Genomic DNA, 18,604 nt, shown 5'->3' on the forward strand with positions numbered 1-18,604 from the left:
GTATAAATAGAAGCAGAGTTCTTTACGGTAACCTTCCCCGTAAGGCTTACCGTAAAGAACTGTCCATCCCCCATGTTTAACGGAATAATATACAGCCTATGTCCACTCTGAAGTTCCATTCTAAATATTGGTGAAAAAATTTTTGAAATCGGATGAGTAGTTTCGGAGATTACCTGCTGCATACAAACTAACATACATACATACAAACATTACCTCTTTATAATATTAGTATAGATAATAAAATTGAATATACAAACATACCCACAGGTACTACTTGCTGTCTTGATGCCTTTTTCCGAAACCAGAGTCGTGGTCCCTTTCCTCCAGGTAAATCTATACCTTTACTATACAATGATTGTTTTTTCCCTAAATAAAATAAAAAAATATAAATTTTAAATGTAGACATATACATATATATTGATTTCAAAGACATAAATTAATTACCTTTGCATTTTTCAACTAATTTTTTAAACATATAAGGGAACACTGCAATAATGTTCATTGGTGATGGTGATGGAAGCATTTTATTCATATCTCTTATTAGTTTTGCTCTTCCAAACTTCCACTCCGTATCTGACTGAGCTTCAATTCTTTGATATGTGTTAGACATCATAGCTATAAGTAAGTTGATTAATACGACTACAGTAACCATCATGTATACTCCAAATACTATTTTTAAAATAACTTTAGCAAATCCTGGACTTAAATGCTGAGGTGGCATGTAGTCAGGTTCTACTAAACCAAATAATGCAAAAAACAACATTTCAAATGTGTTAATGGGTGATTGAAATTCTTGACCATATGTGGGCAATGTTATTCCTTCTTCGGGTGGAAAAACTGGTTGATAGACAGCACATAAATGAAGTGAGAAACCTGTTAAAAATATTGTCAAAATGGCCAAAAACCGAAGTAAATCTTTCATTAAATCTTGAATGATGACTGCCCATGGTCCAAACAAATGATGAAATGTGAGGAAATTTAGAAATTCTAAGAATCCAAGTAACAGCAAAAATGCCAAGAATTGATTTCTAATGTATATAATAATTTGTCTAGTTTTCTCATCAGAAAATAAAAATCCAAATAAGTGTACAGCAATAGCACATATTCCTAATATTAACATGGCTGCTTTGATCCAACCAAGACCTTCACGATCTCTTGGATTTGTAAAATTTGCTACCAGGAGTCCAGCAAGCCATATTACTAATGCACATTCATGTGGATGGGGATAAAGAGTGGTGGATGTCCATATGGGAAACCAAGGATTAATTACTGTAAAGCAAACAATAAGTATGAAAAATATATGAGATACTAGATATGACATAAATTTCATGATTGGAGTATCAGCGTATTTATGATTAAGTGGAAAGGTAAATGCAAGCCATGTGAGTGGGCACACAAGAAAAAGTAAAAACAATAATAAAATCTTCCATGTGGCCCAAGTTAAATTACCCATCCACTGTTCGGACAGGTAGCTTTGTACGGCAGGGTGTGCTACTACTTCTTTTAATTGAAGTTCGATCAGAACATCCAAAAATGGCATACTTCGAGAATCCAATGCACGCAAAACAGTTCCAACATTTTCACTACTTGAAATAACGGAAAGCAAATCAAAAGCCATATTTTGACAAAACAATGCTGCCCTTTCTAAATCACGTGATCGTTCTTTCTCTCTAAAAGCAAGCAATTGGTAGCTTCGAGCCATTTTTACAGCTGTATCTACTGGTGCAGGTGATGCTATTATAAATTCCAAAATTGGCATATTTTCATACTGTTTTCCACAAGCCATTATATCTACTAGAAACTACATGAAAAGAAAAAGAAAAATAGTTTTAAAATATTTTAAAATTATTAAGAAAAATACTAATAAATAAATGATTCTTTGATTACCTTTCTAGTTTCTATTAAAGCCATTGAGTCATGTTCTTTAGTTAATAAATATTTTAAAATATTATAATGACCTGTACTTGCAGCACATGCTAATGGTATTGCTCCATCCTTTAAAGATAAATAGAAATAAATATCACAAAACAAAAAATATTAAAAATAATATTTTCTTGCTGCAGCAAAGTTTTATTAAGAGAGAGATGTGAAGAAAGTGAATAGAAGAAATGATTGTGGTATTCAGAGAAGTAAAGTGCAATCTCAAAACTAAGAAAGGCAATATTATTTATTGTAGATCATCTACATAGAAAGGTACTTTTCACTGCTTTAGACCAGCCCACCATCTTAATATTCTCTCTTATTCTTATTTATTTACCATCACTTGTACAATCATATAATTTTAGTTGTAAGTACATTTATCATGCTTAAATAAAAGGAGTTTGTTATGTGATAATTTACTGTTACATATGTATCTGGTAATATAAAATAAATTCTTACTTAAAGTTTCTGTGTATCTACCACCCATAGAAACAAACAATTAAAACAATTTTAATTAATTAAAAATATTATTTTTTACCATTATTATTAATAAACTAGCAGATGAGCCCAGTGTTGCTCGAGCAAAAAGTAATGATAGAGAAGATTAAGATTATTAGTTTATAGCCAGTCTTACCCATTTTCAATGGGTGCAAGAATTAGGTCCCTCCTCTTCTAAAACTAATTACATAATTTTTAGGTGGGTCTAAAAATATGTTCAATTTCCCACAAAAACAGAAAAACCACATCTAATAAGTACAGTAGAAGCCAAGTTCTTCAGGATAAGCCTTAACCCTCACCCTCTCTCTCTCCCCATGGGGGGAGGGAATTTCGAAAAATCCCTTCTTAGTGTACATTCCCATGACATACCCTGTGTACCAAATTTCAACTTTCTATTCCTAACCATTTGGGCACTGCACTTATTATTATAATTATTATTATCAACCCGTCTCGATTATATTATAAGATTAATAACATTAACAGTAATAAGCACAATTAAATATCTAAATTCCAGATTTTTCAAATTGTAATTCAGTTAAACTCCAATTAATAAAATTAAGTAATTTGGTCTAAAGATAGTTGATTAGCTTGTCATATTTAATTAATATTACTAATTAAATAATTTAGAATAATCTGGAAGAAAAGATTGACCCAAAGTAGACTTGAAGTGCAGCTTCTGTTTACCATGCAGAAACATACCAGTTACAATCCGCGCATTCTTTTATTCAGCAGTACTCTGAGCAGTTGCTGCCGGAAATGATGTTTTCGCTGCTGACGGTTGAAAACACTTTTGCTGTAGAAAGCGCTATCTCAAAATGGCTGATATAAACAATGATTTTCTTCCTGCTATATTTACTTGCATATTAGAAGAAAAGCCATTAAGTTTGATGTTAATTATAAGAAAACAAGGAAATGATGATTTATTTATGGCATTGGCAATGACTGATTCCCAATNGAAAGGGACCAATCAAAAGGGTGAGATTCGGGGAAAATCTTATAAAACCCCCGAATCTCAAGGACACGGAGCAGATTCTCTCCAAGACGCCAGGCCCGCAGCACACGGACACATACTCAAGAGGTCAGGATAGCAGATTCTCTCCAAGACGCCAGGCCCGCAGCACACGGACACATACTCAAGAGGTCAGGATAGCCGAGTCTCAGCCGTGCACTGGACCCCCACCATCCAGAACGCCATAACCGCCGAGCACCGCTGCATCATCGGACACCTGAACATCGGACACCTGAACTCAATGAGGTAGCTACTGACGATCTTGCGTACAAAGATCGTCAGTAGCTACCTCATTGAGCCCCGGGGCACAGAAGAAGCGAAGTCTCAGCCGGCCAACGAACTTATTTTGTTATTCCTGTTGTGTAAGTTAACTTCATGTCAAAATAAACGGTTTTCGTGTAAGACACTTGTCATCTCTGTCTCCTACCGCCACCACCCACATACGGTTTGACCCTAGGTTTTCCTGACGCGCAATTAACGTATTGCCCCCAAAATCGGCGAACTTACACTATGCATTAAATTTAAAATATCCCTGCACACTGTTTTCTGGACACACCTTTAGTTTTAAGTTCCTCATCCACAGGCTACTCACCCAGCATGGAAACAAACTGTTCCTGGAAATCTGCCAACAGACGCCCTTGTGACATGGCCATATATTAAAACTTCAGAACGTACTTCCACTATGACACATAGCCTGCCGTAAATGTAAATGTACATTATAGATGGACTTTTCAATGATGATGAGGTTTACTTGTTGAGCTCATCATCATTTCCACTCAGAGAATAAAAATACAAGGCAACAAGCCTTGTATTTTTATTCTGAGTGGAAAGTGGGACATTTAGGTATAGGCATCTTGGCAAGACAAACAGGACAATGTGGGACATCTGGTCACTTTATCCTAATAACTTAAATTGGAGACAATACAGCTGCACTTTGTTACTGTTTCTTTACATTATTATAATCATTTGCCTTTGTTTTTTTTTTTTTTTTGAACAAATGAAAAATTTAGAATGTTTCTTCATTAATAAAATGCAATCTTTATTCTTGTTAGTAAAAATAACATTAATTTATAGGGGTAGGTAACCATTATGGACTCCTAAGTTTTTTCTGGGCATGGAAAAAATTTCCAGTTCCCCTTTCTCAATAGTCCTGAGGACAACCATTATCACAGTTTGTACCAATTTTGAAAATTCACTCAATTAACATTAGCATTTAACTTTTTGTTGAATATTGAAAACTAGAAAACTGCTGTATATCCTATTAAAATGAGTAATTATACACTGAAATCTGATTAATTTTGTAAGAAACCAAGTCCGAGCATTATTTTTATTTACTTTTATATTTGCTTTTTATTCTATTTTTGTTTGGTGTTTATGTTTTGTTAGGATGAAGGTTTCCTCACCAATCACCTTAGAAACTTAAAAATAGAAGAGAAACTAACTCACTGACGAGAAAAAGCTCCGTAGATAAAACTTGCGCACACTTGCGCTCCTGAGCAGAAAAAAGTAAGTCCGCACCGACGAAAGGGGGGAGACCCCACAAGCATAACTTAGGACCTTGCTAAACCTTAAAGAATAAAAACATCCCNGTTCGATGTTATTTATAAGAAAACAAGGAAATGATGATTTATTTATGGCATTGACGATGACTGATTCCCAACAACGAAGAAAGCGTGCAAAAATCGTTGGTTACGTTCACAATATCGTACTGCAGTATTCGAATGAAATCTTTAAAATCCAGTTTCGTATGTCACGATTAAAAATCTGCTCATTTAAAACAGCAAAAAACTGATTATTAGTTGGTAGTCGAAAAAGATACTTTTTCATGGAGGCATCCATCTTGTAAGCACTATTTTTAGTGTGGTCGAGAGGTGCTGCTAGTGCTCTGAAAGTGCACCTTAAGCGCACTAACAGTAGGCTTAATAATTGAACACATGTGCTAAAAGTGCTGCAAGTGCACTGAATAAAAGAATGCACGGGATATCTAGACCTGGCCAATCTTTATACAGACTATTATAGGATACACATTTCCCAGAATTCAAAAAATTTCAAAGTCTCTCTTGTAGGAGTTAAAGAATGAAATCAAGTTCCAGTGAAATGAAGAATACAAAGCAGCATTTGAGAAGTTAAAAGAAATATTGATATCTAGCCCACTTTTGCAGATTTTAACAGATTATTTATCTTAGCAACAGATGAGATGTGTCCAATTTAGCACTTGGTGCAGTGTTGTCACAGGAAGACAAACACGGAGAACTTCCAATGGCATATGCTAGCTGACTACTTAAGAAAGTTGAAGTCACTTAATATTTTAAATTGAATGATTAAAGATCACCAAAAGCATTAAAAACGTAATGCATCTAAACATTTCAAATAGGTAGATAAAATGTTGTTATGGTGTTAGAATAGTATCAGAAAAACCATAAAAAAGAGAGTTACAAAAACATCAAAAGCATAAAACAGATAATTTAATGAAATCCGCATAAAAAAGCATAATTTAAATGTTTGCAGCATTAATCTGTATGCCAAAAGGACAAAATTACATAAAAAAAACTTGAAGAAGTGTTATCCAACCTTTTTTATGTAATTTTCTCCATTTGAACCTTTTCATTTGATCATTCAGCATTAACAGAAGGACAGGAAGTAAAGGGAGACAAATTCCAGGTTTTCCTATCTTTCTAATAATAATTTGTGTGAAAATCTGCTGTTTTCAAAGTTTTGTGCTACTTTTACAATATCAGATCTGGCAACACTAGCAATACTATTGCTAGCAGAATTGGCATATGACATGTCGCACGTTGTTCTATCTGACACAGACTGTAGAAAAAGTCAAACTAACTATTTTTGTGCCCAGATTGTGTCAGATATTTGTTGATTGCCTGTATGGAACTTCTGGTTTTGAGGATGTGGTGTTACCACACCAATTATTGTTTTATATTTTCATTTATTTTTTTATTTATTTCCCACCATTAGTTCACAATAGAGGCAGCTGCTCCTTCCTTTCTAACTTTTAATAGGGGGTATTTAAGGTTTCCCCTGGCATTCTTTGACCTCTTTTTGACTTTTCTCTTCCAGACATGAGAAGGTGGAAATTATGAGTGAAAACAGGTTAATCTATGAGGGAATGAGAAACGACAATAAAGGGAAGAAATTAACCAAATTTTAAATCCATCACCATTAAGTGTTGTTTGCAACATTCTTTTGGATAGACAGATTTTGAAAATTTAACTTCAACAAAATCCAATAGGACAAACTCTATAGTTTCAATTTTGGTGCATCCACAAGATTGTTTGGGCCTTCAAAGAAAGAAAGGAAAGGTATTGATTTAAACTACATGCAAATCATTGTATCACTGATTTCTCTAACTGTTACGTGGCTCATTACATCCTTTTATCAAGTTCCCCAAACAATTGTGCGCGTTGGGAACTATACGGTAAATCAAGGTAAATCATTGGTATGCCTTGAAGGTTCTGATTGATTGTATTAGTATCACATGGTTTGCTTTTGATTAATAAGTAATATGAAGTTTACATTAGTGCTATATTGACATTATTTCATATTCTGGTTTAATAGGGATAGAAAATGAGAAAAGATAAAATATCCACCAAACAGATAATTGTTCAGTTTCCCGGTGAAGGATTTCAGTATGAAAACGAAACTTTATGGTGTTCATATTGCCTTCAGATTGTGGATTTTGAGGAACAAAAACTCAATAATAGAATGTCACATTCAAAGTGCAAAGCATGTTCAAAGTAAAAGTGCAAGATTGCAGTAGTCATTGTTCCAATCAGCAAGCAACAAAGAAGAAAACCAAATCAAAATGGGGCAGTTTGATGAAAGCATTCACATCTACCAGCATGCTATTCTTCCAATTCAGTCTGAAAATAAATAAACAAAAACATCAAGAATGGGGATCAGCTTATTGCAGAAACAATGCTTCAAAAATATCAAAATCAGAAGAAGAAAATGATCTGAAATGATTGGAGTTGTGTACAAATAGACATTGCTGTGGAATTGGATGAATTGATGGATTTAAAAACTCTATCAATTCATCTAGTTCTACAGAAAAATCCAATTCCATCAGAAAATTGTAAAATGTGTTGGTGTGCCCTCTTGGTGATCTGTCCCAACATAGGTTCAGGTTAGTTGGACAACTGGATTGGTTGGAGGGAGCCACATGTATAGGGGGTTGACCCCCATGAAAGGGTATATAAGCCATGGAGAACAAGAGAAAACTATCCTTTTTTTTAATCTCAATCTTGGATATGGTCCCAATGGCCAGTGCTTGTCGATAGGATGAGAATCAGGGTACAAGGACCAGCATCAGGACAAGAATCATGGTATGAAGAATGTACTGTACAGGATTTTCAAGATGAACTCCAGTTAGCTCAATCCATCCCCATTAAACTGTAACCAAGAAGACTCATTATAGATGTGGAAATAAGCTAGATGTGTTAATTTGAGGATAATATTTTTTCAAGTGAGTGAAACAGAGGATATCTTAACAAGTGACATCTATTCGTGGTATCGGCTCCCCTCCTCTTCTTTTTCCTTTCTTGTTTATTGATTTTCACTTCTAATACTTTTACTCTCATAAATTTAAAATGCATACATATTGTGTACTTAATTTGTAAGTAAAATTACATATTGTCAGTGACGAAATATGTATCCACACATATGACCTTATGCATTTACGCATTAGCAAACTAAGTAAATTGGAATGTAAATTGTTGAAGTTGTAATTATTGTCATATTTTTGTTTAATAAAGTTATTATTCAATCCAACCATTCATTGTTACACTAGTTTCTCATAATCACTTATTATGGGTAACCAGACTTGCTTTAAGACAGCTTTGGCTAACTGTCCCAGTAGAAGACAAGCATTCCAGAATTGTTTACAGCCAGAAAAATCAACTGCTGTACCTGTTCATGTGGTTACCTACATGGTTCCAGGCAGCATCATACCATGCTGAAAACATGAATAAAGAGAAACAGTGGATTACATCAGAGGAAGAAAATTGTGCTTGTACAGTAGATTTAAGGGAGTTAATTCTGAAAATTTACTTATTTAACTCAGAAGAGTTTTTCTAGCTACAGAAACTCTTCCAAATTAAATAAAAGAGTTACAGAGCATTACTATGTCAGCAATTTGTGTTTAGATGTTGATGAAAACTGTGCAAGTTCTTCTTGAGGATATTCCATATAAAACATTCCATATAAAAAATTGACAGCATATCTGATGGAAAGCATCCTTGCATTTTGTTCTAGAAGCAAGTGAAGAATTTAAACCCTACACATTGCAGATGTTAGTGCTTTTACAGAATTCCAGCTACCTTCTGAGTTGCAACAGTTTTCAATGCAACCTGTTTCTGTTTGGAAGATTGCAAAATATAAAGCTGCTATACAAGAACACAGTAGTCTGAGGATAACTTCAGTTTTTGGCAGAAATGGTCTAAAGAAATGCCAATTTTGAGCACATTAGCTCTTACTGCTCTGACTGTTCCTGTAACTAGTGTTGATGTTTAAAGCAGCTTTTCATCAATAAAAAATATTGCTCCCTTCAAGAATGTCAATGATAGATGATGCACATGGATGTGCACCTGAGAATGGCATTTAATCAGCTTATGTGTACTAAGGAACGAAGAAAATGATGCTGCAGATAATTTGTAACCTGGTGTGATGTATATAATAAAATTCTGTTGATTTTCAGTTTACTAGTTTCCTAGTTTATAGGAGAAAAAAGAAATGATTTTCTTTTGATAAAAGTATAAAAAACTAACCTTAATTATGATATATACAAATGTCACTTTACTGTACAGAAATTTCAATTTATATTAGAGTTTAAAAAATAAAGCGAATAAATCAAATTTTAAATGACAATATATTTCATTTTGATATAATATTAAAAATTGCAGAAAGTAATGGTATTATATGTAAACAAAATAAAACATTGCATAGTCAGGTTAGGCTATTGTTTTAAAAGTATATAATTATTTTTGGTTGTCAAAATTCACTTTATAGCAATGTGAATAAACACACTGNTTCTGAGTGGAAAGTGGGACATTTAGGTATAGGCATCTTGGCAAGACAAACAGGACAATGTGGGACATCTGGTCACTTTATCCTAATAACTTAAATTGGAGACAATACAGCTGCACTTTGTTACTGTTTCTTTACATTATTATAATCATTTGCCTTTGTTTTTTTTTTGTTTTTGAACAAATGAAAAATTTAGAATGTTTCTTCATTAATAAAATGCAATCTTTATTCTTGTTAGTAAAAATAACATTAATTTATAGGGGTAGGTAACCATTATGGACTCCTAAGTTTTTTCTGGGCATGGAAAAAATTTCCAGTTCCCCTTTCTCAATAGTCCTGAGGACAACCATTATCACAGTTTGTACCAATTTTGAAAATTCACTCAATTAACATTAGCATTTAACTTTTTGTTGAATATTGAAAACTAGAAAACTGCTGTATATCCTATTAAAATGAGTAATTATACACTGAAATCTGATTAATTTTGTAAGAAACCAAGTCCGAGCATTATTTTTATTTACTTTTATATTTGCTTTTTATTCTATTTTTGTTTGGTGTTTATGTTTTGTTAGGATGAAGGTTTCCTCACCAATCACCTTAGAAACTTAAAAATAGAAGAGAAACTAACTCACTGACGAGAAAAAGCTCCGTAGATAAAACTTGCGCACACTTGCGCTCCTGAGCAGAAAAAAGTAAGTCCGCACCGACGAAAGGGGGGAGACCCCACAAGCATAACTTAGGACCTTGCTAAACCTTAAAGAATAAAAACATCCCGAAAATTGTCAAAAAGAATAATGTAAAAGGTTAGCGAGTATTGTCGGAAAGTAAGCTACCAGACAAACAGAAAGTTTATTGCTAGCCAATAAGTATGTAAATGAGGGGAGTGATCTCACTCAGAATTGTGACGTCACCTCACAGTATAAAGACTGAACCTCAAGTGAAGACAAGTGAGGTGAGCTTCAGTTAGCAATGAGCATGGTGAGCTTCGTAGCAGCAAACAAGAGAGGTGTCCGATAGGATAAAGAGTTTCAAGGCAATTTTGAAGTTATTCGATTTGTGGATCGAAGATTAGAGAAAGTCTTGAGAGTTGAGGAAAGGTTCTTAGTATATTGAGGTGACGATTAGGATCTTTAATTTATAAGAATTATTGTGCATAAGTTAAGTCTTTGAATTTTTGTCAAATTCCAAAGGGGAATAGATTTAAGTTAGAAAATAGATTGATTTGAGTTTTGTCGGGTTGATTCTTATTGATTTACATTGAATAAATTGTTATTTGATTTTTACTAAATTTTGTATATAGTTATTACTAGAAATTTTATTAAATATTGGATTTTTTTTTATTAACTTTGTCACTATTTAATTCAGTGCATGCTTAAAGTCCAGGCCTGGCACATTAATGCGAATCCGCGTAAAGTACCTGTTAGGTAACGGCTTTTTCCAGCACACAGTCGTGTCGATAATTGTTGTAGAGGGCGGAAAAATAATATAGTATTTTACAATTTGAACATTTCACTATTCCTCTTGAAATTCATATTTAAATTAATGTTAAAAAAATTGATAGATGTTAAATTGTTTAAATTATAATGATAATTTAATATAAAAAATTATATATTTTTATTATAGACTTAGAAGAAAATTATTAGATTTATTTGAGGACTAGCAGACCCCGCCACGCCTTGTTGTGGCTCAAAATGTATCTATTATAAATGTATAACACTTCCCCCGTGGGGGAAAATTTTTCGAAAAATTATTTCTTAGTGTACATTCTGTTGACGTACTCTATTAAAATGCAATCAAAAACGGAAAAAACCGCATCTAAAATAGTATAAATAAAGTCAGATTCTNATGGGTTGGCAGCAGATTTAGCTCCTCCTTCCGGTTGACACATGTGGCTACTTGGCTGGCTTTATAAATGGCTATGGATTCTAGACATTTAAGGTGGTCCTGGTGGGGTGTGCTGACGATAACTGAAGCTTTATCAAACTGCACTTTAACATCTGGATCAGACGCACACATATCAAGTGCAGTGGTGAACCACCCATGCCAGATATCCGCTCGGTGTTTCCTTATATGGGTATTTAAGGAACACTTGATAGAACCAATGTATAACAAGTCCTTGCCCCACCTGTTGTCTTTTAAGTGGGATGGAATAAATGCTGGGAAGCTTGGTGCAATCTGGAGGGTCTTTTTCATTCCATAGGATGTCAGAAATTGTGGAACATCTCCTGTATGCTACCCGTACCTGATGTTTGCTGGCTATCTGCGTATGCACTGCTCTAAGATCCTACATCCTACGGAATGAAAAAGACCCTCCAGATCACACCAGGCTTCCCAGCATTTATTCCATCCGACTTAAAGACAACAGGTAGGGCAAGGACTTGTTATACATCAGTTCTACCAAGCGTTCCTTAAATACCCATATAAGGGAACACTGAGCGGATATCTGGCAAAGGTGGTTCACCACTGTGCTTGCTACATATGCGTCCGATCCAGATGTCGAAGTGCAGTTTGATAAAGCTACGGTCATCACCAGGACCACCTTAAATGGCTAGAATCCATAACCATTTATAAAGCTGGCCAAGTAGCTGCATGCATCAACCAGAAGGAGGAGCTAAATCTATCACTGGCCTGGCAGTCCCTATTAGATGCCGACCCATGGCTACCTCCACCAGCTCACAACTATGCATGTCAAGCGAAACTGACTTCATCGAAATGACCTTCGATCCCATCAAATTCAACACACTCTGTTTGGAAGCATTCCTTAGCTAGTTGGCTTGAGGAAGAACTGCGAGATAGTTCAAAAACATTTTTCATCTGCTGTATATATCTTATACGCGTTGCACGCCAGTAACAGGTTTAGAGAAGTCAGGATTTTACTCTGGTGCTGAAATTAGAGTGAACTTTGTGATTTCTCTAATTGTAGCTTAACAGATAATGTAAGCAATTTTTATTAAAATTATTGATCATATTTTACATTTTCACTGCTGCAGGGAACCAAGTTTAAGAGCCATATAAAAATACCAGATGATATACTAAGTTGCCTTATACAAACTGATTTTTGTTGTCATTGAAATCTTAGAGATCTGTATTGTGGCTCACAAGGATTGTGATCATTATTGGCCATGTGGAGGTTGTATTAAACAACCCCAAAAGAATACACAAAGTCGAAATTGAAACCAAATATAACAACACTCATAACTCAACATATCCCCTCATTTTTGTTTATATATAATAAGTAATTAGTTTAGGTGTAAATTGATTTGTTATTGAGTATATAAAAAACAAAATTTAAATTTTTATATAAATTCCAAAATTTAAAAATCATTGTAATCATCAAGAATGAAATTGGAGTAGCTACAATCTCTTATTTTAAATGTATGAACTGTAATAAAAATTGCAAGTGAATTGTATAAATGAAAGTGTGTGATATGGTTGTCTACATTGTGAAAAATGCATAAAAAATACAGTGTAGGGCCATTAAGCTGTAGTGATTGGGGTCCAAACTGCTTAACTGTAGTTTAGGTGGTCTGCAGATTAACTTTGTAATATTGTAAAGTATGAATCAGTTACAATGGCAGCCTCCATAATGCTGGCATTCAGCGTGGATAAAACAGATTAATACTGTATTTGAATTTCATTGTAAGTTATTTTATTGTTTATTGATAAATAAAAGACTAATCTTCTATAAATACCTCTTTGAAGTTTGTTAATATTTTGATTAAATTTATTACATTTATTTAATATTTTTGTTTTGACAAATTTAAAATTTTATATGTTTATCAATTGCTTTATATTTTTTCAATGATAAACATTTTATTTTGGGCATACAATGGTAAAAATTCTAATGCTTAGATAGGGTAACCAATGTCTCTGATTTCTAAGGACCATCCTCATTTTTTCCAGTTTTTAATATTTTATTGTAGAATTAATCTTTGAATAGAACAATTTCATTAATACATCAATATAATATTACCCATTTGTAGATCAATAAATAAAATATTTTAAAAAATAACCAGAGTTCAGTTAGTTTTAGATCTGATTTTCACTTATTCTGAAATGTGTCCCCTGTTAGATTGTAAATGATTTGGTTTACTAGATTAAAGTTTTTAACTGTAAATTTAAACAAATAATATTATTTAGTTTTATTATTAAGAATTAGTTTTTAATTCTTAACATAAAATCAATTAGGTAATTGCTTTTGAAATTAGGGAAGTGTTACCTGTATAATAAAGGTGGCTAAAGGTCTTTGTACAAAATACAGACCATCTGACAACACATTTGTGATACACGTGCATGGATAATGCTAGATGTGCTATGAATGCAAAGAACGTATCTGTATACACATCTAGTTAAATAGGTAGTATTTAACTAAATGTATTCACACTTTGTAATTTGAAGGGATCGGTGCCAAAATGTGACTTGTGCAATTTAAAATTGTTTCAAGAAAAATCAATATTTTTATATAAGTTTATTCTTTTCTAACTATTAACTTATTTTTGGTTAGGCTGGTTGACTTGGAATAAAATAAAAGAATTAGACAATTCAACATGATATCTATGTTATAAATTTTGCCAATAAAATACTTGTTTTTATTCAGATATATTTTATTTTGGAAATTTCCAATATGTACTATTTCATGGTAATAATAGGAGAGAGACTAAGCAAAAAACTACCAATAAAATAATTACTATTTTACAATTTTTCATTGTGCTTATGTTTGATACATTTTTACTATCAGCCACTTCTTTTCACAATTAATTTTTGAATATAGAGACGTGAATCAGCATTAAGAGACAGTAGTAAATAATGGAGTCTCCTAGGAAACACAAAGTTTCAATGATGATAACTTGCTGTCATTTTTCTGTGAATAAAGTATGATAGATATAATAGTATCATCATAAAAAGTCGTAGTATTATTGGTAGTATTATATGAAGACAGTCATGATGTTAATAATATCTTTCTGAATAAAAATAGTCTTTTCTTGTTTTTATTGTTCTGTAAGTTTATAATAAACTGGAGCAGTATTGGTCTAATATATTAATTTTCTTTTCCCTCCTCTTTTTCAATGTCTTTTGTTGCATCTCTATAGAAGTCTGGTTCTGCATAATACCCAGGAAAAATCAGAAGTTTCCTGATGTCACTGGCTTTCACTTTTGTGATAGGATTGTTCTGTCGCATATACATGAATTGTATAGTCTGGATCTTTGTCTGTTTGTTGAATATTGTATGCCTGCACAACTTTCACATATATGTTGCCTTACAGTCAATGTCTCAGTCTATGATCTTATTCACCCACATCTTGGAGATTTTGAAGTAGTGTCAATCATAATTTCAAAAGACACAATCCCAAATACTGTAATCCCAAATGTAGAAATCCCAAAAAATCACAATCCGAAAATATTAAAATCTTGAAAATATAATCCTAGAAAAAAAATATATAATAAGTCTTTAAAAGATATTTATTTACAGATTTTTAAATGAAATTTATTTGAGAAGCATATAAACACATGACAGAACACTCCATAGCCCCTTTTACACAATAAAATATTTAATAACAGTAGAGGTCAATATGTATGAACTGTTCATAGACATATATTGATTATTATTACATTAATACATAGTAGTTAAAATCAAATATATAGAATTACAAATTATAAAAATCAATGCTGAAAATTTTAAATAATGTGGAAGAAAATAAAAACATCAACATACGAAAAAGCATGTTACAGTAGAACCTCGAAAACTCGGCTCTCGATAACCCGGCACTCCGGATAACTCGGCCACACCCTGGCAGGGCAAAAAAATCCTTAGTTAATTAATTTTCATTATAGACAGCTTTATAAAAGTATAAAAGCTCTCATAAAGTATTTTTCTGAGGTCTGTCTTATCAGGTAAATTACTGTACACAGTGTATTCATTAATTTTCATTTTCATGTAGTAAAGGCTCTATGCCTTCATAAAGGACGTACTTTTCCTTTGTTTAAGGGTATTTGGGCACTTTATTCTTTGTTATATTCTCAAGTAAACAATACATACAAGTACAGTACAGTATTTTCTGAGGAAACACTCGTACTTATTTTTTTTAACCCCATTCCCGATAACCCGGCATTTTCACAAACTCGGCCACCCTTCGGTCCACATTAGGCCGAGTTTTCGAGGTTCTACTGTACATGGAAAGATTATAAACAATTGCATGGAGGTAATCCATAAGACCTGGCTGACTTTCACAATTATTATCTATAGATATATTGTGGTGATTCTGTAGCGATGCGTGATGGGTTCCGCGAACAGACCGACACAAAATAAAAGAAACGAATTAAATAAAATAAAATCCGGTTCCCTTTTATTATCGCCAGAAAGAATCGAAGCAGATTCTTTATGGATCCCAACTTCTCAAGTACAAACACTTGTATAGGCTTGACGTCTATTACAACAAAATTATCACGTGCTATACGTGCCCCGACAATCAAGCGCGTGTAGATCTAAAAACTAGAACTTAACCTACTTATAACTATCGAAGGAAAGATTAGATAGGAGAGAAGATAGAACAAGACAGAAATACCCGGGGTTCCTTTCCTAACGTACGTATAATACTGGGGTGAGACACCACTCTTTGTGTTCGTCGTGACTCCTTTGGTTGTAAGCGTCCTTTCTTTTCCTTGCACTACGTGTCCTTTCTTGACTTTCCGTAACACACTCACTTCACGCACTCTCACTGCTCGAGGACGATCCTTTCTACCACCTTGCTCTCTCTCGTGCTGGTACAAGAATGAGTTCCCTTTCCTTCCTGCAAGACCCCCTGGGTCTTCCTCCTATTGTTCACCGGGCTTTTCTTCGAAATGGTAATCCCACCCCGAGGGTAAGCGGATTAGAAGGGAAAATTTAGAAAATAATCAAGATAAAGAACGAAAGAGTTTCTAAGATTAACTTATATTACATAGAAAACTATAAATTATATGGCCGACGGCCACAATATTTTAAAATCTTGCTTTGCAATGAATATCTGCTTTTTTTTCCTTTTAGGGTATGGCTCTTCTCAGAGAATATGCTCATATTCATTTTCTATGTGGCATTGCACTTTTTGAAATTCTTCAATGATTCAATATACATGAACTGAGCATTCCTTATTAAACTTTCTCAACTTCTGTGCCATGCTTCTAGGTTGTTTTGGGTAGGCAGAAATCCATTCTGCATACACTCATATACAGACCACAAATTTCTCATTGAGAATTAAGGTTTTAGGAATTTTGGGATTTTGATTTTTGGAATTTTAGCCTTTCAAGGTTTTTATCTTATGGGATTTCAACAAAATTATGACTTACTTAAGCCTGTAACCGATGCGAAATCGTAAAATATTAACGTACAAACGTTTTCGGAACACCTTCCGTGTTCTTCCTCAGGTATTCAAACTGGATTTTTTATATTCTGGAACACCGCTATGAAATTTTTCAAAAAACGAATGATGATATTTCGAACGCTCGGTGTCCATTGTGCACGCATTGTACACGTTGTGTTCCCGGTTGTTCATAGTCCCATTCAATCTTCTAATTATTATGTAATTTCTCTCGTTAATCATACGATGTAGTATGGCTACCCTTCCACGTCATGTGTCCCCCCGCAGCATCCAGTGTTAAATCAATCTTTACGAATCATTATGCAAAACGACCTGCCAAGCGTACGAAAGAGCCATCTCCTCCCGTGTATTAATGCACTCCGCTGAAGTGTGTGCCTTAAATATCTCCACCGCCTCTAGCCATTTGAGGTGGTCCATCTGTGTCGTTTTAACTATTAACGTTGCCCCTGTGAAGTCAACCATAATATCCGGGTCAGAATGCTTCTGACCCGGATATTACAGTTGACTTCGCAGGGTTGATGGCTAGAGGCGGTGGAGATATTTAAGGCACACACTTCATAGGAGTGCATTAATACACGGGAGGAGATGGCTCTTTCGTACGCTTGGCAGGCCATTTTGCATAATGATTCGTAAAGATTGATTTAACACTGGATGCTGCGGGGGGACACATGACGTGGAAGGCTAGAATACTACATCGTATGATTAACGAGAGAAATTACATAATAATTAGAAGATTGAATGGGACTATGAACAACCGGGAACACAACGTGTACAATGCGTGCACAATGGACACCGAGCGTTCGAAATATCATCATTCGTTTTTTGAAAAATTTCATAGCGGTGTTCCAGAATATAAAAAATCCAGTTTGAATACCTGAGGAAGAACATGGAAGGTGTTCCGAAAACGTTTGTACGTTACTATTTTACGATTTTGCATCGGTTACAGACTTAAGTAAGTCGTAATTTTGTTTATACAACCCGGTGTGCTTGTAGGAGTTATTTATGGATTTCAACACTTGGGATTACAGCATTCAGGATTGTGTCTTTCGGGATTATGACCCAAATCTATTTTGAAGTTCTGTTTCTTTTTCAGTGCATTATTGACTGCTTTCTTGAAATCTTTCATTGTAAAAAATTTGTCATTTGAGGAGGAGCTGTTTGGGAGCATAACTGGGAAAGATGGCATAAGCTTATGAACCATGTTTCTAAAGAACTGTGATATACTCTTCAGGTCTGATGATAGTCTTAATATTGCAAACGTCCTTCCATGTGGTGACATTTGACGATAGGGAAGCTGTACCTGTCCTGTATAGAATTATTAGAAGTGTTATACAATATTTTGATTTTCCCTGCATTGAAACAATCATTGTAACTGTTTTTATACAGATGTATCATTTGATTTAGCTGAAACACAGAATATATTTGAAAGAGAGACTACACCTGCTCGGCATCATATTTCCTGCTTACAGAAAATTCTACTCTTTTAGGATTTGATTGATACAAAAGAAAACTGAGAAAGCACTCAATGCATTTGTTGAACTTATTAAGTGGTTTATTTTATTTTTGTTTCATTATCCAAATTAAGGTTTCAGTTTTTGATTAACTAGAACATGCCTAGTAAACCTAGTAGAAACTTAAGCATGTGTCATTGTTACAAAGGTACAGAACATGCCATATCCAATCTTGAAAACTGCATAATGAGATAAATCCAGCATTGCGTGTGTCCATTGATATGTCACCTTTTGGTATGATGAAAGGTGGAGAAACCACATTTTTCTGTGAATGT

At 33.9% G+C, this 18,604-nt stretch overlaps 1 protein-coding gene across 1 annotated transcript in view; it reads right to left on the reverse strand.

Annotated features, from left to right (window-relative positions):
* LOC111624006 (serine/threonine-protein phosphatase 6 regulatory ankyrin repeat subunit B-like) overlaps window positions 1–18,604 on the reverse strand; it is an 84,598-nt gene that overhangs the window by 18,288 nt on the left and 47,706 nt on the right. The window contains exons 26-28 of the mRNA XM_023366772.1: window positions 1,888–1,995; window positions 445–1,801; window positions 262–366 (exon numbers count right to left, since the gene is read on the reverse strand). Of these exons, the coding sequence (XP_023222540.1) occupies window positions 262–366; window positions 445–1,801; window positions 1,888–1,995 (1,570 nt within the window). The remainder of the gene's footprint in view (window positions 1–261; window positions 367–444; window positions 1,802–1,887; window positions 1,996–18,604) is intronic.

The sequence above is a fragment of the Centruroides sculpturatus genome, unplaced genomic scaffold, assembly GCF_000671375.1.
Source record: "Centruroides sculpturatus isolate CEXI.00-Female unplaced genomic scaffold, Cexi_2.0 scaffold370, whole genome shotgun sequence".
NCBI lineage: Eukaryota > Metazoa > Arthropoda > Arachnida > Scorpiones > Buthidae > Centruroides > Centruroides sculpturatus.